The 20632-nt window shown below is 43.6% G+C and overlaps 2 protein-coding genes across 4 annotated transcripts; both read left to right on the top strand.

The window, feature by feature from the left end:
* Positions 1-89: 89 nt before the first annotated feature.
* LOC100842810 (SWI/SNF complex subunit SWI3D) lies at positions 90-6197 on the top strand. Of its 3 annotated transcripts, none has more exons than XM_003560450.4 (8): positions 91-606; positions 1676-2217; positions 2918-3649; positions 3731-3897; positions 3977-4251; positions 4339-4524; positions 5416-5612; positions 5714-6197. In XM_003560450.4, the coding sequence occupies exons 1-8, from the start codon at positions 210-212 to the stop codon at positions 5957-5959; spliced, it is 2742 nt and encodes a 913-aa protein (XP_003560498.1). In that variant the 5' UTR covers positions 91-209; the 3' UTR covers positions 5960-6197. The 3 variants fall into 3 exon arrangements, with proteins under 3 accessions (XP_010230701.1, XP_003560498.1, XP_010230705.1); XM_010232403.3 differs by having other exon boundaries at positions 92-606; positions 4327-4524; XM_010232399.3 differs by having other exon boundaries at positions 90-606; positions 3977-4524.
* A 1780-nt stretch (positions 6198-7977) lies between these two features.
* Positions 7978-14990, top strand: LOC100839770 (ATP-dependent DNA helicase DDM1). The gene is made up of 15 exons (XM_003560441.4): positions 7978-8139; positions 8406-8537; positions 8657-9088; positions 9200-9298; positions 9796-10142; positions 10211-10400; positions 10494-10669; positions 11900-12153; positions 12244-12345; positions 12414-12508; positions 12637-12756; positions 13872-13991; positions 14094-14192; positions 14270-14371; positions 14484-14990. The coding sequence occupies exons 2-15, from the start codon at positions 8427-8429 to the stop codon at positions 14709-14711; spliced, it is 2475 nt and encodes an 824-aa protein (XP_003560489.1). The 5' UTR covers positions 7978-8139; positions 8406-8426; the 3' UTR covers positions 14712-14990.
* The last annotated feature ends 5642 nt before the right edge of the window (positions 14991-20632 follow it).

Here is a 20632-nt window from a genome sequence, read left to right as displayed (position 1 = left end):
GCCGAGTTTATTAGTCTGGCTCGCTCAAAATGGACTCGTTTTCAGCCCTACCCACCGGAATAGCACCGTAAAAGGAGAGGGGAAGAGCCGACAGGCAGCCCAGCATTCATAGGGGAAGGGCAGACGCCGCGCGTTCACTCGCCTCCCCATCTCGCTAGCTGGTCTCGCCGCTGGAGTGGTGAGAGAAGCCAGGCTCCCTCCGGGTCCCCATGGAGCCCAAGGCCCCGGCTGCGCCGCACGGCGACGGGTCGCCGGCCGAACCCCCCCGCCGCCGCGGCGGCGGCGGTAAGCGGAAGGCGGCGGGGTCGTCGTTCACGCCGTCCAAGCGGCACGCCAAGGAGCGCAACGCCTTCCACGCGTCCCCTCACGTGCTGCACAGCGGGCCGCTCACCCGCGCAGCGCGCCAGTCGCCGCACAAGCATTCGGGCGCGCCGCCAGATGCCACTCCCGTGGCGGCGGGGGCCAGCGGATCGGGGAAGGGCGAGGGCGACGTGATCCGGCTCGACGGGGAGCAGGCGCCCGCCGAGGACACGCCGCTGGTTGACGAGGCGTTCGAGGCCGTCCGATCCCGTGGCGCCGGCGTCCATGTGGTCCCTACCTTCGCCGGTGAGTCATCTTCCCCGTGCAGTAGCTCGATCTCTCGTTTGGGGTGGTCAATCCTTCAAACGGGGATGGCTGGGAGGAGTCCGCGTGTTGGTCGTTGCTGTTTGAGCATAAGCGTTCTCTAAATTTCTGGTTCACTCGGAATGCATTGTTCCTGTTATTTAAATGCTTTACCTAAATGAGCCTTTAGCACATAGCAGTCGAGTGTAATTTGATGGATGACTTTGCACAATGATTTCATAATTGTAGTTTTTTCTTGGTAGGTACTAGCTCAATTTGTGCGCATGCTCATCCTGTTGATTTAACTGTTTGAGATAAGAATTTATTGCAACACATTGCCTTTATTACTCTTAGTATTATGTATTAGAGACCTGTTAATAATGTGTATTTGCCTTATTCTTGCTGCTGCCTGCTTTGTGAGGAGGTGATTACTCACCATTTTGCTTTCTTCCATGTGCTTGTAGTATGGCTTGTTTTCTTTTCAGAGTACGTGTTGCAAGCTCACTCACTATGGTACTTTCTCATTATAATCACTTAAAACATACAACAGTCTTCTTGCATTACCACATAAGAGAAATGACAAACGTTTTAAATCTTGATAACACAACAAACAGTTACCTCAGCACATAAGAGAAAGCACCATGCCAAATTTTGATAGTTCAGTAAACAGCAGTTTCTTGTGTAATTGCAAGTCAATAACCATGTGCACCATGGCTAATCTTGGTATAACCACTTCATTCCCTGTAATATATAGCTTTGGTATGTTCAAGGCATTATTAGCGACCCACTTTATGTTATTGATCTTTGTATAGCATCTATTTTTCCAGTAGATCGCGTTTTCATTTGGTCTATTCAAAGCATGCCAACACCATTTTCTTCAGAAGAAAAATATTGTAAATAATATTTAGCAAGACATGTGTTCTATTGTTTCATGCTGCCTGTCATGTTTCCACCCTAATTGTCTTAAGGGTTGTCTTAATTATGATGACCGCTCTTTCTTTATTCATTGCTTAATATGGTTTTCCTTTTCAAATTAAATAATGCACAAAAAATAAATCCTTTTCTTCTACAGGATGGTTTTCATGGAAGGAAATCCACTCAGTTGAGAAGCAAACCTTGCCTTCGTTTTTTAATGGAAAATTTGAGAAGCGGACACCAGAGATATACACAGAGATTAGAAATTTCATCATGATGAAATTTCATGCCAATCCTCAACTGCAGCTGGAGTCCAAAGATTTGGCTGAAATGTCAATTGGGGAGGTCGATGCTCGACAGGAAGTGTTTGAGTTCTTGGATCGCTGGGGCCTGATCAATTTTCACCCTTTCCCACCTGCTGGTCTAGAGGAGAATAAGCCAGAGGAGAGCCAGAGCAATTCTCACAATGAGGAGAAAGTTTCTCTTGTTGAGAAGCTGTTTAAATTTGAACCGATTCAGTCATACATGATCCCTTTACCAAAGAAAGGAGAGGTGGAAACTCCAGCCCCTCTGCCTAGCTTCCTTCCTGATCCTTTACTAGTTGAAGATGTGATTGCAGCAGCCGAGCCTTCTGTTGAGTACCACTGCAACTCCTGTTCAGTTGATTGCTCGGGCAAGCGCTATCATTGCCGGACCCAGGTTAGCATTTTTTGTTTTGTTTCAGTGCTTCATCCCTGCTGGAATTTTGCTATGTCAGGGGAGACCCTGACAGTATTTATAATCATGGAGCTATATATTTTATCACTTCTGGTATGTCATGTATGTTTTTGTACTGTTGATCAAGTAATTCTGTGATGCAGCCGTGCAGATTTGTATTTGCACGTACAGTTCACCGGATACATGTGTGTGTTTGATTTTTCGTTCTTGTGTCTAAATCTATTTATCCGGTCCTCTTTGTTATGGTCAGATACACACAATGTACATAATTGCGGATGTAACAAAAGTGTGATTTAAAATCTTTGTTACAGTTGTAGTTCCATTTTTTAACATATATTTTTGGTATTAGAATTACATTCATGTGAACTGTTAGTAATGTGCATTACAATGTTTAGAATTGACTATGGAGTATCAGTTCTGAAATATTGGGTGCCAAATTTAGCCTTGAAAAATGCTAGTTCTTCTCATGAAATGCAGTCTAGTCATACTGATGTACTGTACCAGCGTACCTTCTAATTCAAAAATATGTGACTGCAGCTTGTAGTTTGTATTATTATTTCTGTTTCTGAATTCTTTTTTCTCGTCTGGTGCTTTCATCTTGTGTGACCGTCCAAAATAATCTAAAACATCATGTCTTAAAAATATAAAGTATGGTAGCGCTAATGTTTATTTATTTCTGCAGGCAGATTTTGACCTGTGTTCTGACTGCTTCAACGAAGGGAAATTCGATGCAGGCATGTCGAAAACTGATTTCATCCTCATGGATTCCGCAGAAGTTTCTGGTGCTCGTGGTACTAGTTGGACTGATGAGGAGACATTGCTTCTTTTAGAAGCTTTGGAAATATTTGGTGGAAAATGGACTGAGATTGCTGAACATGTTGCCACAAAAACTAAAACACAGTGCATGTTACACTTTCTTCAAATGCGAATTGAGGACCACTTTCACGGTGGTGAAGATCTTCAACAAAATATCCAGGAAAGCACAAAGCAAGCCTTGGCAGAAAAAGGCACTGCTGAAGTACCTGAGAAAATGGAAGTTGAAGAGAAAGTTGAACAAAAAGATACCGAGGATGAGAAGCCTGCAGAGAAAACAGACACCAATCATGCGGAAACAGAAGCAGAAGATGGAAGTGCCGTTGAAAATAAAAATACCAAGAATTCAGGTGGTGTAGATTCAGTTACATCTCCAAACACTGACGAGCCTAAAACATCTGGTGATACTGAGCAAGCGAAGGAAAATTCTGTTAATCCTGATACTTCTGGTGAAAATGCATCAAATGTTGCTATCAATACTTCTGGTGAAAATGCACCATGCAATGCTATTGATATCCTCAAATCTGCTTTTGAGGCTGTTGGTTACTTTCCTGGAGATCAAGGTTCATTTGCTGATGCAGGAAATCCTGTTATGACACTGGTAAGCACTGTCTTATATGCTAGCTTGGACATCTTTATTTATCATGCAGTATTTTCTACCCAGAGGTCATGTCTTGTGCAGGCAGCATTTTTGGCTGGTCTTGTGGAAGATGACAATGCTACCACTTCTTGCCGTAGTTCACTAAAAGCTATTTCTGAGGATTCTCCTTCACTCCAATTGGCAAGTAGGCACTGTTATATACTTGAAGATCCACCGAGTGATCTGAAAGATATTTTTGTCAGTGTAAGGTAAGATATCCCGGAAGGCTTGCACCTTTGCGAAAATTCTATTGGAAGATTGTACTGATGAGATCTATGAAATTTTCAGTAATACAGATAAAGATGGTGATCAAACAAAAGATGAGGATATGATTGTAGATTCAACTGGTAATGAGAAAAAGGACATCGATGATAAGGAAGAGAATACTTTGCCTGTGGAAAAGCAAAACACTCCATCCATTTCAGCAGAAGACCACCAAGAATCAGAAAACAAGGGTGTATCTTGTGATGAAGCACCCTCGGTGGAGCCTAAATCCAATAATGCTAAGGGGTCAGGTGATGCGATTCCTCTGGTGGATGAGAGTGCACCTGACGCCACCAAAGGTTCTTTAAGTTCCATTAAAGATTCAGTTATTCCACAAAATAATGCAAATGGATGTGATTTGTTAGCTCCTCCAGAGGTTATTGCAGGAAGTACAACGGGCACAACTAGTCCTGAACTGGTAAAGGACAAACCAAGTTCTGAGGTGGAGCCACATGATGATTCATCTTTACAAGGCAAGATCGAGCTTAGTAAGACGGAAGACGCAGTTGCTACCCCAACTATCATACAAGAACATGAGAAAAGCCAAACATTGGGAGATGGCAAGATGGAAGGTACTTCATCTATACTTTATGTACTGAAAGTCTGACACTCTCTATGAAACCACTAAAGAGTAAGCATACAATTTCAAGTAATACCCTAAGTAATTAAAGCTTATCATTATTCACTAGCCCAGAAGACTTTGTTGCAACATCAACATGCATTGATTGTACATTTAAGTACTAATCATTTTGTTTTGGCATTGTTGGCTAAGGTTCTTCATATTCCTGTATCTCCACCATAGTTTGTTACCAGGCCATCGGATTGAGTAGTTTGAGCCGGACCTGTTTAGTCTCGAATTTTTAGATCTGACACACACACATATAAGAATAAACGAAGAGTTTATGGAAATATGTAGTTTGTTGTTCCTGTGCTGTGAACCCCACACATACCATTGCAATTAACACCTAGCAAAATATGGATGTGGGAGTGTAAATTCTAAAGGGTCGAGGTTCTTTAGCCATTCTATTTGTGTGTTTATCAACTTAAGTAATTTATTAAGAAATACTTTTAGGTAGTTATTTTGTCTCCATTTCCTTCTTCAGTTGTAATTCGATGATAACCGCATTGACTTCTATTTCTTTCTTCTCTTCTTGATCTTTCAGTTTCCAAACATAATTATTGTTTGATACATCTGTATTCCCTAAATATTGGAGAATACATACTAACTGTCTCCTGGCAGAAAGGCCTGATGAGGGTCATTAAAGAGTTATTGGAGAATACATACCAAGTGATATGAGACCACAATAAAGTAAATGAGTTATATGCATTCGAAAATAGTCTTAAGGAGCGTCAGAGTTTAGAAAATTAATTCAGCAATCAGCACATTCATAGGCCAATCCTTTGGTGGTTCAGTTCTTGATCAACTGATTTCCCCTTATCTGTGGTATCGCTCTATCTTGCAGAACCTAGCAGTACTGAAAACATACCCGTCAATGCAGAGAAGGGCTCGACAGTGACAGCCAAGCATAATGATTCCATAACTAGGCTAAAACGAGCAGCAGCTACTGCCATTTCAGCCGCTGCTGTCAAGGCTAAGTTCCTTGCCGAGCAGGAGGAAGATCAAATACGCCGGCTAGCTGCACTGGTGGTTGAAAAGATGGTAGCACAAAAACTGTTGAACAATGCGGAGATGTTTTGCTCTCCAAATGATCCCTCCTTTGTTCTGTGCCGCTATAACTTCAATTACATATTTTCATGCAGTTGCAGAAGACAGAGGCGAAGATGTCATTATTTGCCGATATCGAGCATGTGGCCCTCCGAACAAGAGAGTACACTGAAAAGACCAGAAAGAAGCTTCTGATGGAGCGGAATGCGATAATCGCTGCTCGCATGGGTGCAGTGTCATCTAGGGCAAACCAGCCTGGTATTGCTGGTAACAGATTACCGGCTGGATATGGCGGTCCTGCGGTAAGACCACCAAACGCAATGCCCCGGCCCAGCAGTTGAGTTGACGAGGTAAACCTGTCGTCACCTCGTGCTCTATCTGCGTGCCCCGTTCTTTTAGAAGCACACCTCAAACCAGTCAGGCATAAGCTCTGTTGTTGCTGTAGCATTCTTGTAGAAGTGTACCGTATGAATGTATGATGATCTCCATGACGTTTTCGATGAAAAAAATCACCTTCGTAGAAGAATATGATTTATTTTTTTCACCATTTTCGCTTTGAACGTGATTTCTTCCGAGTAATGTGTGTATGATTGAACCATGTTGACATCATCTGCGTAGACTGAACCAGCCAGATGAAGACTTCTTTTTGACAAACGAAACAACAATCAGCAGGTTATTCACGGCAAAAGAAACAGTGGAAAAAATTCCAACCGATGAAGTAACTACTGTTTTTCGACAGTGCCTCTTTTTTTTCCGACAAGGCCAAGGCCATATAAAATCAATCAACCCTTATAGAACCATCTTGAAAGTAAAAGAAAATTACACGCAAGTTCTTGTAAGTAAACGCCATTATCTTCCTCCTGCACTTGCCGGTGGCACGCCGTGAGTTAAGCTCGATGCTGCATCTGGACCTCCAAATCACGTCGGAATCAGAAAAACGTTGTTGACGTAGCAGTCAAAAAGTCGCCGGTCGGAACCAGAAGACGCCAGTGACAGTGCTCAGGAAAAGACCACCGTCCCGGAGAAGGAACGACGAAGGGGGTTGGATGACCATCCCAGATCCGGCCAGACGGATCCGAGAAGACCTGACCGCACAAACTCCATGATGAGGTCGAAGCTGACCGAGACTCATCGATCGGAAAAGAAACCAATAAACCGATACGCGCAGATGACCTGCAAAGTACAAACACAAAACCAAATCCATCACTCCGGAAGAGTAGCGACCAACCGTCTCGCACTCCTCAACGCCACCGGCAGGATCGCCGTCGACGAGGTGGACGAGGAGTCGGGAAAACCTTATTCTTGACCCGCGCAATGCCGCCATCACCACCATAGATCGGCTACCGGTTGACCAAAACCTAATTTTTGAAGACCTATTGTACCACCAAAACGTAGAAGAAGGGACGTCGTTCCCCGGCCAGCTGGCCGGGAGATGTGATAGATTGGATCGGCGCTGGGTGGCGACTAGGCAGGAGGTTTTTTCTATCAGGTGGGGATCCCGTTGCAAATCACGTTAAAGAATTGACAATCTTTCTTTTGCGTGGTTTTCCGTGGTTTCGTGACTGATGCTCTGCTGTTCTATTTTGCGGCCGTTTTTTTCTGACTGTGCCTCTTAATAATACAAACTGAACTTCTAATTTTGTTCAAAGTCAAACTTATGGAAGTTTGATACGCGCTCAAAGCAAAAGTCACGTACTGCTAGGAAATCTACCGTAGATCCCGAACCGTGCGCGTGAAAAAAATCCTTCTGGCCTGCCACGACCTTCCAACGGTCGAAAAATAAATAACCGTGCACGCAGCCACCGAAGCGAACAAAAAGGCAAAGCAATTTAAACGCCTCCACACCGTTGTTGTTCCCAGCTGGCCCAACCAATGACTTGCCACTCTAGCAGCACAAGGCCCGCACCAGCTGCGCCCTCCCAGCTACGTAGACCGGTTCCCCCGTGGACCAGCACAAGACCTACGGGAAGGACCCGACAGAACCCAGCGGACCGGGTGCATCTACGGGATCGCTCCGTACCTCTGCAGGGATCGAGGCAGCAGCCTTGCCCATGCCTCCCCGTTTTTTTTTTTACCTGGACATCTTCCAGAATCACCGCGTTCCGCTGACAGGTGGGACCTCAATATGTGGACCTGCGATGTCAGCTGAGACCGCGGTTCTTGTATCTCTGCAAGTTCAGAACTCAAGCTCGTGCACGAACACAGATTTTGAATGGCCGTAGTGGCACGAAATTACCGAGATGCCCCCCTGGTGGGTCTGGCCTGCTCATGGAGAGATAACCCTGGTGGCAGTTCCGTAAAAGGTTCCCACTGGCAAGGCCCTTAAGTTTCTCTATCTCCTCTCACTTTCCCGCTTGCAAACCACACTCTCCCTCCCCTCCTGGGCGCCCGCGCCGCCTTCTAAAAATATTTAGGGCCACTCTCGCCTGTTCCTCTACCCCCTGGCCATTTCTTCGCTTCCCCAGCATTTTCTCTGTTTCCGATTAATTTCTCCATTGTTCTTGCGAAGGGAACTTGACAGGTACGATTATTCCCGACCTTTTTTCTTGTTCACGGCTGCACTCACCGGAAAGGGGATCGGATTTTTCTTCGGTGAACTAGTATTTTTTTGTTTGTTCTTCCGTTTTTTGTCTCCTGTCGAGGAATAGACTTTTGTTTGGGCTTCTTTGAATCTCAGGAGCATGTGATTTTTTTTTTGCCGATTCCTTGCAACCTATAGCGTTTCGATTTGCTACTTAGGGTCTAGGGTTTCATGTATGGTTGCTGAGTTGGGTGCCATTTCGTTAGGGCTTAATCTGGTGGTCACTTATGCTTGAAGAGATGGTGGTCGCTGTGGAGAATGGGGTAAAGATGGAATCCGCCGCCGCCGCCACCACTGACGCCGACGCCGATTCTCCTATTTCCGTTCTGGAGGACGAGGTGATTCGAAGAACTGCCGTGTTTGGATCCTCCGCCTCGCAGTCCAGAAATTCTGGGTGTACCTACACCATGTAGATCCGTCCCTGCTTTTAGTCTGATCTGATTTTTTTTGTGTGTAGAAAATGTCCGAATCCAAGGATGAAAAAGCCAGTCGTTTTGTGGATGCGAGCACGTCCCTGCCTGTTAAGTTCGAGGCCAACGGTGGTGAGGTGCATCCCATAGTCCAGGCGCTGAATGCTGAAGAGGCGCTATTGCAATCAGTCAAAGTTGAGACTGCTGATGAGTATTTGGATGCTAGTACTTCTCTTCCTATTGACCTCGAGGCCAAGAACGGTGATGCATCCTTCATTACTGAGGTGATGTCAAAGGAGGAAGAACAATTATATCAGGCCCGGCTTAAGGAAGAAGAGGAAGAAGAGGAGGCCAAAACGAAAGAAGCTGCAAAACATGCTTTTGATCCGAAGGCACGGTTTAGCAAGTTGGATGAGCTGCTGACACAGACACAGCTCTTTTCGGAATTTCTACTGGAAAAGATGGAGCAGATCACAGATGTACATTTCTCTTACTGTGTGATAGCATTGTTTTGGTTCCATAATTGCTAGTTTAGTTATCCTTTTCCCTCCTTTTGTTCACAATGGTGATACTGCCTGTATGTTAAGCAGAAAGGTGTTGAAGTTAAAGATGAAGAGGAACCTGTGGAAGAGCCGCAGAAAGGACGTGGCAGAAAGAGGAAAGCGAATTCTAAGCCACAGTACAATGATGTGAGTTCAGATTTTATATATTATCCTCTGCTTCATAAATATGTATTCTTTGGTTGTCTTCTAGATTATGCAGATGGCTTGTTTGTTATAAACAATTGCTGTACTGCTGTACTATGGTGTAGTCTGCATTACCTGCTCATGTACTTTGGATTAGAACATGCGTTGCTGCTTGAACAATTCTAGAGAGGCCGTTTGATCCTTATTCACTCTTCAAATTTCCTGATTAGCTTTCCATTAGTAAGAGTTATTCTAGAGCTTCTGCAGCATAGCTACAGCTGTAGGCATTAGAATGGTGTTCTAAGGAATTACTTAGTGGATAGTTGTGAACATTTATTTAATATTATCCTGGAGATGGCTCATCTTTCATTAGTGGATAACTTGATTTATCATTAGAGATAAGGATAGATAGGAAAGTATCATAAATAATTCATGTTCATTGATTAAACCTGATGTTAACTTTTATTGCTTATGATTTCTGAAAATGAATCGTTTTTCAGAAAAAGGCAAAGACAGCAGTTGCAGCCATGCTTACAAGATCACAGGAAGATCGTTCTGCTGATGATGGTATTCTCACAGAAGAAGAAAAGTGTGAAATAGAGCAAGCCAAGCTTGTTCCTTTAATGACTGGTGGAAAGTTAAAATCTTACCAGATTAAGGGTGTTAAGTGGTTGATATCACTCTGGCAAAATGGGCTAAATGGGATACTAGCTGATCAGATGGGCCTTGGGAAAACAATTCAGACAATTGGGTTTCTTGCCCATCTGAAAGGGAATGGTCTGCATGGTCCATACATGGTTATTGCTCCCCTGTCCACTCTGTCGAACTGGTTGAATGAGATATCGAGGTAAAGTATCCAAAGTTCTCTTTCACTGTGCTCATTCTTCTGTCTTATGCTGTGATATTCCATTTCAGGTTTGTTCCATCTCTAACTGGTCTGATTTATCATGGAGACAAGGTGACTCGGGCAGAGCTAAGGAGAAAATTTATGCCCAAAACTGCTGGTCCTGATTTTCCGATAATAATCACTTCATATGAGATAGCTATGTCAGATGCAAGAAAAGTTCTTTCTCATTATAAGTGGCAGTATGTTATTGTAGATGAGGTGATGAATACCACATGCTCTGAATTATTGTCCTTATATGTTTCTCTTTGTTCCCTTCATATTTACGTGTCAGTTCCATACTTCATTTTCCAGGGGCATCGGTTGAAAAATTCAAAGTGTAAATTATTGAGTGAGTTAAAGCACATTCCAATGGATAATAAACTACTTTTAACTGGGACACCTCTTCAGAATAACCTTGCAGAGCTGTGGTCGCTCTTGAACTTCATTTTGCCTGATATATTCTCATCCCATCAGGAGTTTGAGTCATGGTAAGACTCACTGGGTTAAACATCTGCACACGCACTTTACCTTATTTAGTTTCTGTACTTTCTATACATGGCATTCTGTTCAGAGTCTTGATATACTGGAAGGACTGCTTGTGTCCATCCAGTGGCGGAGGCAGGGGCCACCCCATACACTCATGTATATACACATATACATGTTAATCATTTGCATTGAAGGAAATTTATTAGTACTAGTATGATTTGGCCCCTCTAATCAATTTTCTGGCATTGTTTCACTTGTTTGTTCCCCATAATCTCCAAATCTTGGCTCTGCCACTGTGTTCATCAGGTAGTGGCTCTCTCATAGTCTTCTTGTCTGGATTATAATTATGAGTAATTGTTAGCTACCTGAATATTGAAATGTAACATTTGTCTGACTTACAGAAAAGATAGCTCTTCTGTTTGCTAGTTGTTGTATTGATAATCAATTTGTGAATCAAACAGCACATATATGTTGTTTTTCTAGTCGACGACATTTGTCAGGATTTGTGAAGTAATGAACATTAGTGCCTTTAAAGTGTATATTGTGGTTGAAGCAATGCAAATAAATCTGTTAGAATCAATCCGGAAGTACTCTGCATACAACGAAATAGTGTTGGGCGACTGTATGACGCGATGTCCAACCACACAATGATTTGATCGATGGTTCTGGACATGATTCTGTCGTACGTATAGCATTGCTCGAATTAATCTGTAGCGACATCAGTTCCAAAGCATAAATTCTCTGGTATAATTGTAGTATAACCTGGCAGGGCGATGTTGCCCATTACTGAGGATAATATGGTGGCAGTGATGCCCTGTTTCGAAGGGTACACGCATAACCATTCAATCCCATAAACTCACAAAATGGGGGATTAGGCCGATGTCCTCATGCACCAGAGCTGCCACCTCCCTGCATGTCAGCTGCTTGTTGAAAAATTGAGAAGAAGTATCTGGGATAACAAACATGCTTTATATCATTTCCTCTTTAAATGTTGGAAGACTTAATTGTGTATCTTATTTATGGTGTTGGCTGTTGATATGTTATGTTTTCTAAAGTTTGTTCTGGATGAATAAAGTAAAAGTAATATTGGCATTTTAAAAAAAAATAGTATTGGCATGTTATTAAAAACTAGTTTGATAGATTTTGTTCAGGACTTTCAAGTTGCTTTTTAGATACTCCATGCAAATATTTGTTTTATTTTGCCTCCATTGTTCTGACGGCAATTCTTAAAGGTTTGATTTTTCTGGGAAAGGAGACGAGGAACAACAGGAAGATACTGATGAGAACAAGAGAGTTGTTGTTTCAAAGCTTCATGCCATTTTGCGTCCATTCCTTTTAAGACGTATGAAGGAGGATGTAGAACAGATGCTTCCAAGGAAGAAAGAGATAATTATTTACGCTAACATGACTGAACATCAACGTCAAATCCAGACTCATTTGATTGAGAAGACATTCGACGACTACTTGCTTGGGAGCGCAGATATTGGTATGCACCTGTACACTTGTATAGTTACAGTCTGATCTGTGCATAAGTAAATTACTAGTTCTTAGATGACAAGTTTTTCATACATTGTAGTGTTGAGACCTGGCATGAAGGCAAAGCTGAATAATCTAATGATTCAGATGAGGAAGAATTGTGCCCATCCTGATCTTTTCAATGCTGCATTTGACTCAACAGGTGTCTCATTGAACATGTGCTATTTGCATTGCTATATGTGCTTGGCTGCTGACTTTTATTGCTTGCAGGCCTCTACCCACCTATTGGTAAGCTTCTGGAGCAATGCGGCAAATTTCAGCTGTTCAACAGGTTGCTGGATTCTCTACTCAAACGAAAACACAAGGTTCATGGTTATCCTGTTATGTTGTCTTTATACCTTTAAATGTATTCTGTATTCATCCACATGCTAGCACATGTTTCATTGCTTTTATCCTTCAGGCCTGAAATACAATTCAATTGGTATGTTTGTAGGTTCTAGTATTTTCACAATGGACAAAAGTCTTGGACCTCATAGCTTATTATTTGGATACGAAAGGCCTGGAGGTTTGCCGGATTGATGGTGGTGTCAGATTGGAAGAGAGGAGGAGGCAGGTAATTTGATAGCCTGCCGGTTTATTACTAGTTTACTGTATAGCATCTATATCCTGAAGCAATTGCACTATGGTCGTCTATATTCATGTATGTCATATATATGCACGTACACAAACAATTAAACATCTAGGTTAATAACTTGTGTTGAATTAATTTTTTGGCATGAGTAGTTCTGTAAACATCTATTTGCTAAATTATACTTAGACACGTAGTACATTCTTAAAACACCTGTATTTTTATCTGTGTTGTAATTTAATATTCCTTGGGGATTCTCATATCCCAACAGCATGTTAAATTTATCATCCACATTGTGGTCCCTGAATTTATATAAGATGCTGTAACTAGCAGAAAATTGGCTTGAATTGTACAAGCTTTGACCATAAATGTGTTGTATGATATTTTCTTAATGGTTATAAAATCACTATTGAAAATAATAACATTTGAAGACAAATCCAATGGCACTAGTTCTGTCCTTGATTTGAGGTTATCAAAATACGCATTACATAAAGAAATCGTGGAAGTACGTAATGTAATATCTAGTTGCAAAGAAAAAAAAACCTAGATTGGCAGCTAATTATTGCCAGATTGGATGGAGTTGCAAATTCCAACCTGAACCACCTTATCATATTTGTGTTAGCTTAATCATGATTCAACAACACATGCACCTGAGTTGGTTCAAGGGTACTGCCTTTTTACCTATATGGCCTTAATTTATTAGGAAACATTAAATTAAAAAATCTGGATTAGGCATCTCAGTGAAAGAAAAAAACTACTCCCTCCGTTCCATAATTCTTGTCGAAATATTACATGTATCTAAACACTTTTTAGGAATAGATACATCCATTTTTGGGCAAATTTGAGACAAGAAATATGGAACGGAGGGAGTAGGATTTAAGTGTTTTCTAATTGTTGTGAAAAATGAATGGAGTTGGATATATCCTGCTCCAAACTGGTTAGAACGCAATTTGGCGAGGACAGCAACTGCCATTTGATGTTTTATCAAAATATGCCTTACATGCGACTCTGCTAATCTAACCCATAAATTTTCCTTTGTATTACTTGCTGATCTTCTTCTGTTAGATAATTAATGGCTGTCTGTTGTTTCTCTATGGCAGATAGCAGAGTTTAATGACTTGAACAGCAGTTTGAATGTCTTCATTCTAAGCACACGTGCTGGCGGTCTTGGTATCAATCTTACTTCTGCTGATACCTGTATACTGTATGACAGTGACTGGGTAATTTTCTACCTGGAAAGTTCGTAGTGCACTCTCCATGTTTGCCATCATGCAGATTCCATAGCTGCGGTATACTGATATACTGAAAGTTTTGCTTTGCAGAATCCTCAGGCTGATTTGCAGGCCATGGATCGATGCCACCGGATTGGTCAAACAAAACCGGTGCATGTTTATCGCCTGGCAACATCCAATTCTGTTGAGGTATGGCTGGATGACCTTCAGGCTCTTGCTTGGTTATATTTTGTTCCGTCAGTGCTCTTATCTCATCATTTTTGCAGGGACGGATTATTAAGAAAGCTTTTGGAAAGTTGAAGCTAGAGCACGTCGTGATTGGGAAGGGGCAGTTTCAACAAGATAGAGCCAAGCCTAACGCCTTAGATGTAATAAATTTTCTCCGTTAGTAAAGATTTTTGTTTCTAAATCAGAGATGAAACACCAAATGGGCAACCCAAGACACTGGGGATGATCACTGATGTGTTGTCGTAAATGCAGGAGGCGGAGCTGCTAGCGCTGCTCAGGAACGAGCAGGATGAGGAAGACAGGATGATCCAGACGGACATCAGCGATGAGGACCTTCTGAAGGTGATGGATCGCAGTGATCTCACAGGCCCTCCTGGTGCCGTCGATGCCACCCCTCTTGTTCCCCTCAAAGGGCCTGGCTGGGAGGTCGTGGTTGCGTCCAAGAGCGGCGGCGGCATGCTCACAGCGCTCACCAGCTGAGACCTGTCCCAGCCCAGCACTGTAGTGACGAGTGACGACGCCTCTCTTTTTCGGTGCTTCGGCTTGTTCACCGGGAATTAGCCGATGTTTCGTAACAACAATATATTAGCCTCCCTAAGTAACTATCCACCCGGCGTCGTCACCCTACTAGATTAGAACTGATCTTTTGGCGAGCTATGTTCTTTCTAACTTTAAGCTCGTGCCTCCTTCCAAGGCAGGCTATGATGTAAGACTGTTATTGGTAGTCTATGCTGAAGGAAGTTTGGAAATTGTTGCTTACTGTGCCTAGGCGCTTTGGTTTTAAGCGTATTATTTTTCTGGACGTGTCCAACCGCGACGAGTCCACAGTAGTTTTGCTAAACAGCCTCGTGGCCGGATTTTGTTTCAATGACTTCTCTAGGCTTCGAGATGCAAATCGTACTTTGGCAGTCATGCCAGATCTAATACCCTAGTGTCAACAGGTACAATTACATCGCAAAACACAACAATCGGGCCTTGCGGGCACGGGCCTAGTGTGGGCTTGAGGCCACTACTCAAGTTCTGCAAACGGTTCGCATGAGGCGCGCTGCAGGAGATATTCTTATCTTTTGCATAACATTTTATTAACAATGACAACAAAGTTGCTTCTGAATATGAACCTGATGTTACGAACCCTGGTTAAAAAAAAGTCTATGTTATGAATTACATAGAAGGATGCTTTTTATTTTTGAGAAGAAGAAGGATGATACATGTATGATGATTTCGTTGCATGCCAAACAAACTAGCAGCGCTGGCATCTGGCCTTGGGCTTGCAAAAAGGTAGAAGTAGCGCCCTTTAATACAAAGACCAACTATAGGGGCATATTAGATTTCGGTTGACCAATGTTTTGATCAAAAGTTACTTCATTTATATGGGACTATTGTGAATCTAAATCATAACCATAAGCAAGTACTTTTGAATACGAATACAATGATATCAGTTTTATGCCATATAATTATATATTTGTGGAGCAACTCTAGGTTAGAGCGTCGGTCAAAGCCAAACTAATATGCCGACTATTGTTGAACGAAGATAGTAACATAATTTAAGTATTATTTTCTACTTTTCATAAGGATGTCGTTCACACATTTTTATGTCTAACTTCAACCTTCAATTATACTACTCCCTCCGTCCAACAAAGGATGTCTCAACTTTGATCAAATTTGAATGCATCTATACACTAAGTCATGTTTAGATACATCCAAATTTTAACAACCTTGAGACATGTTTTGTTGGACAGAGGAAGTAGTAATACTATATGGATTGCGTGTTATAAATTTTATATCACTGAACTTCTTTTTCAGATACGAATCAAAACGATATAATTTCTATACCACGTGACCCACATTATTAGTTTAATTGTTACTCAAAGTTAAACCTTCAAATTAGTAGACAGGACATTCTTTGGGAAAATGAAAGACTATTGCATTAATTATTGGTCATATCGCAAATTTGTGCATTCAAAATGTGCTGTAGAACTGAGAATAGGCCGGCCTCAAAAAAAAAAACTGAGAATAGGCCCCACTGTCGGCCAGGGGCTCAGGTGCAGACTCGGTTTTCGGCCGGTGACCCAAATGCTGCTCAGGTGTAAAACCTGCTGCCTCACAAAGGAAGGTCTTCATTTCGTAATTAATCTGCTGCCTTTAAAAAGGAAACATCAAACACCCTCCATTTCTTTCCCGTTCCGCGTCAAACGCGGCACTGCCGGGCTTTATTAAAAACACAATCATCCAGAGATTGTGTCTTGTGTGGAAAGCAATCGTTTCTTTGGTGGACAGCGCCCTCTGGCCGCTCTGCCTGTGACTCGTGGCATGGAATGGAAGAAGAAACCAAATCGGTTCTACATGTCGAGGAACCAACGACAGGGCGGTGTGGCCACCGAGTCCTGCGCCTCCCAGTCCTTTGTTGACTCGTTTTTCCACTTAATAGTTTGTTGTGTCCTCTTATACATTGAACATATATAAAGGAGACGAGGCTACCCCTTTACGTACATTTGAGATCATAAATTAATAAAGAGCTCTTGTTCTTTTCTACTTCATGCTGTTCATCTACTTTACTGTATTTCGTGATTGTGTGTGTGTTCGACTACGATCTTAGTGTGCAACCTCGGGACCGGCCAGCCGGCAGGAGTTGCACAACACGTTATCAGCACGAGATTCTACCCCGAGCCTTCATCGAGCCTACCCAAGCAGGCTCTTGACAAAAATCACGGAGGTATTGGATCTGAAATTTTATTGCAAAAATGGATTTCTCTCTGCGTTACGATTCCGTTTTTGCAATTAGTTTCGTTTTGTTGTATTTCACCTCAAGATTGGATTTTCCTCGCGGGTCGCTTGCTAACCAAGTCGCCGGCACAATTGCCGATAGATCTTGCCGCATGAGAGACTTGTTGACCAATTTTTGGGGGAGACGGTGCCACGCCGTCGAGCGTCGCACCGCCGGCCACTGCAGCCATGAATGGCCGCGAGCCGTGCCGCCCAATTTTTCCCACCGCGAGTGCCGCCACCGCTGCCTCCGAGCGCGAGCGCCGCCACCGCCAGTGCGCCGGCTGCCGCAGCCTCGATCGCGGGCCGCCGCCGCCTCAGGAGCGCGCGTTGCCACTGTCCGGCCAGCCGCCGCCGCGTGCGCGCAGGCCCCTGCTGACCCGGGCGCGCGAGCCGCCGCTGCTCGGGGCACTAGCCGCTGCGGCGGTGCGCTGGCCGCCGCCCAAGGGAAACCCTAGGGGCTGGCGCGGCTGGCCCAGCTGGGCCGCGCAGGATGGGCCCTTTTTTGGCTAAAAAAAAGGGGAAATGGGCTGGCAACCCAAAATGCATCTTGGGCCAGGAATTTTGCGTTTTAGTCCGGGACGTTTCAGTAAATTTCATGCATTTTATCCCTGTTGTGTTATTTTGCATATATGTCTCTGGAACTATCTGTTTTATCTAAAATCGCATAATTAGGCTAAATTTGCTTTGGGAATGTGCTTTTTGGGCAATTTTTTTGCCCTTTGCACTTGCTTAACATGCCATTAATATTAACATGCTTTTATTTAGTGCTTTTTGATGCTGTAGATTAATTGTTCAAACACTTTTAATCGTATTATGAAGCATAGAATCACATGTTTTTAATATTGGAACACCACATTAAACCACAAATGTATTTTCATCGCAATTATGCATTGGAATCTAAATGGAATCATGCATATTTGCAGATGTCGGCAATCACCAAGCGCGAGTTTGACGAACTTGCACAGCATGGTGGTAACTACCTTGCATGGGCAACTGATGTGGAAATCTGGCTCAAGGGTAAACAACTCTTGAGCCCGATTGGCTTGGGTGGCAAACGTGCCCCTGCCGCCACGTCGGCTGAGAATGCCCAGGCTTTGCACTTCCTACGCCACCACCTCTGCGCCACACTCAAGATTGAGTACATGGCTGAGGGGAGTGCCTTAGCCTTATGGACCGCACTCAAACGCCGGTTCGAAAGACTGAAGTACTCCACCCAGCCCCAGGCAGACGCGGAATGGGCCCGGTTGAGGTTTGCGGATTTCGATCCGTTGGTGAGTACAACTCGGCTTTACACCGAATTTGTACTCGTCTTCAGCTATGCGGTGTTATAGTCACCGATAGCCAGAAGATTGAGAAGACTCTCTCAACCTTTCATTCGGATGCCGTGCAGTCCTCCCGGAGTTATCAGCAGGTGAACTATAAGGAATATTCTGAGCTAATCGACATCCTCCAAGTGGCTGAGGCGCATGACGAGGTTCTCAAAAAGAATTTTGTCGTGCAACCACTGGGGCTAGTGCGCGCCCAGAAGTGCAGGCCAACGCTTTCAAAATCCGCAAGCCCCTCAAGAAGAAGAGGGGCAAGAAGGCAGGGAAGGACAAGAAGGAGGCCAAGGTGCCAAAGGGGCCCCAAGTGTGTTTTAGGTGCGGCGGGAAGTCTCATTATTCCCGCGAATGTCGCGCACCTCAGCACGTAGCGGATGCTTATAAGGAGAGGAAGGCACATGAGGCCAACCTCACCATCTAAGGGGGGGGGGGAGATCTGTGGCGCCCCAAGTGGCGCCGCCACAGATGATCCCTACGCCGCCATCCTTGGCGATGTTACAGGCATCCACTACTAACACCACCACACCGATGGATGTTGAGCCCTCGGGGAATCCTCCATTTGGTCTGGACTTGGGAGACACTGCAGCACTTTTCACCATGGATGATGTGACCGCAAATGACATTGCGTTTGAGGTCAACGGTCTCATGGCTACCTAGCTTGCTTTATTCCTTTATATTTGCATGGTGGTGTGTTTCCATACATTTGATACATTTGAATAATCGGTTTATTGTAAGCTCTATGAGAGCAAAACATATTGGTTTTATGGCGATTGGATGTTGAATTCATTCATTAATTCCTTTATTAATATTGATGGCTTGTTATGTTTTGAAATGTATGTCGCATTTACCTAATTATGTTGCTACTTCCTCGCTTCATTAATTAATTAGATGCTATATTTTAGAACACGTGGCGCTCGAATGGAGGAAACGTGCCTTGTGGATAGTTGTACCACAAACACCATCTTGAGAGAAACTCGTTATTTCGAGTCCATTAAAAAGACTCCTGGGAGTATCATGACTATCGCAGGGGGAGTCAAAAATAGTAGGCTCTGGACGAGCTACTATCATACTTCCCATGAGAACAACTTTGCTCATTGAGGAAGCATTATTGTACCCAGAGTCGACTCGAACTCTCTTGAGTTTTAAGGAAATCCGCGCAAACGGCCTCCATGTGGAGACCGATGATGATAATGGCAAAGAGTGCCTACTTATCACAAAGCGTGATGCCCACGGTAAGCATGTTGTTGAAAAATTCCCTTCATTCGACACGGGGCTTTACTCCACTAAGATTGTAGCGCCACCCGTGTACACTACCTTAAAGACTATATTTAGAAGCTCTGAACTATTTTCCTTATGGCATGATAGACTAGGCCACCCGAGTATTAGAATGATGAGAAATATAATTAACAACTCAAATGGGCGTGGGGTGAATGTTAAAAAATTTCCGAATCATGATGATTTCGTGTGCTCGGCATGCGTGACGGGGAAATTAATCATTTGACCATCACCATTGAAAGTGAGTGATGAAATCCCTGTGTTTTTGGAACGCATCCAAGGGAATATATGTGGTCCGATTCAACCCCTTTCGGGGCCGTTTCGATACTTCATGGTGGTCATAGACGCTTCGTCTAAATGGTCATGTGTTAACTTGTTGTCTACACGGAACCATGCCTTTGCCAAGTTGATGTCGCAAATCATGCAAATGAGGAATAATTTCTCGGATCATCGTATAAAGTCTATTCGAATGGACAACGCTGGAGAATTTTCTTCAAAAGCGTTCGATAATTATTGTATGGCACTTGGCATTAAGGTTGAGCACTCCGTACCGCATGTCCATACGCAAAATGGTCTAGCGGAGGCATTGATTAAGAGGATTAAATTCATTGCCAGACCACTCCTTCTGGGTTGTAATTTACCAACCACGTGTTGGGGGCATGCAGTGTTACGCGCCGCAAATCTCATCAAGTATAGACCTACGGCCTACAACATCCATTCACCTGTCCAATTAGCGCAAGGGTCGGCACCGAAAATTTCCCACCTTCGTAGGTTCGGTTGCCAGGTATATGTACCGATACCACCCCCTCAGCGATCAGCAATGGGACCGCTCCGTAAGTCGGGGATATATGTTGGTTATGAGACTGTGTCCATAATCAGGTATCTGGACCCCATGACAGGAGACTGTGATACGGCCCGCTTTGCTGACTGCATTTTTGACGAGGATCTCTTCCCGACTTTAGGGGGAGGAAATCAACCTCTTGATGAGAAAAGTCGAGAATCGACGTGGCAAGTCACGGGGATCCACGCAAATGACCC

The sequence above is a fragment of the Brachypodium distachyon genome, chromosome 1 (assembly GCF_000005505.3).
Source record: "Brachypodium distachyon strain Bd21 chromosome 1, Brachypodium_distachyon_v3.0, whole genome shotgun sequence".
In the NCBI taxonomy this organism is placed as follows: domain Eukaryota; kingdom Viridiplantae; phylum Streptophyta; class Magnoliopsida; order Poales; family Poaceae; genus Brachypodium; species Brachypodium distachyon.
The sequence above is the reverse complement of the archived record's forward strand: the minus strand, read 5'-3'. Positions and strand labels throughout refer to the sequence as shown.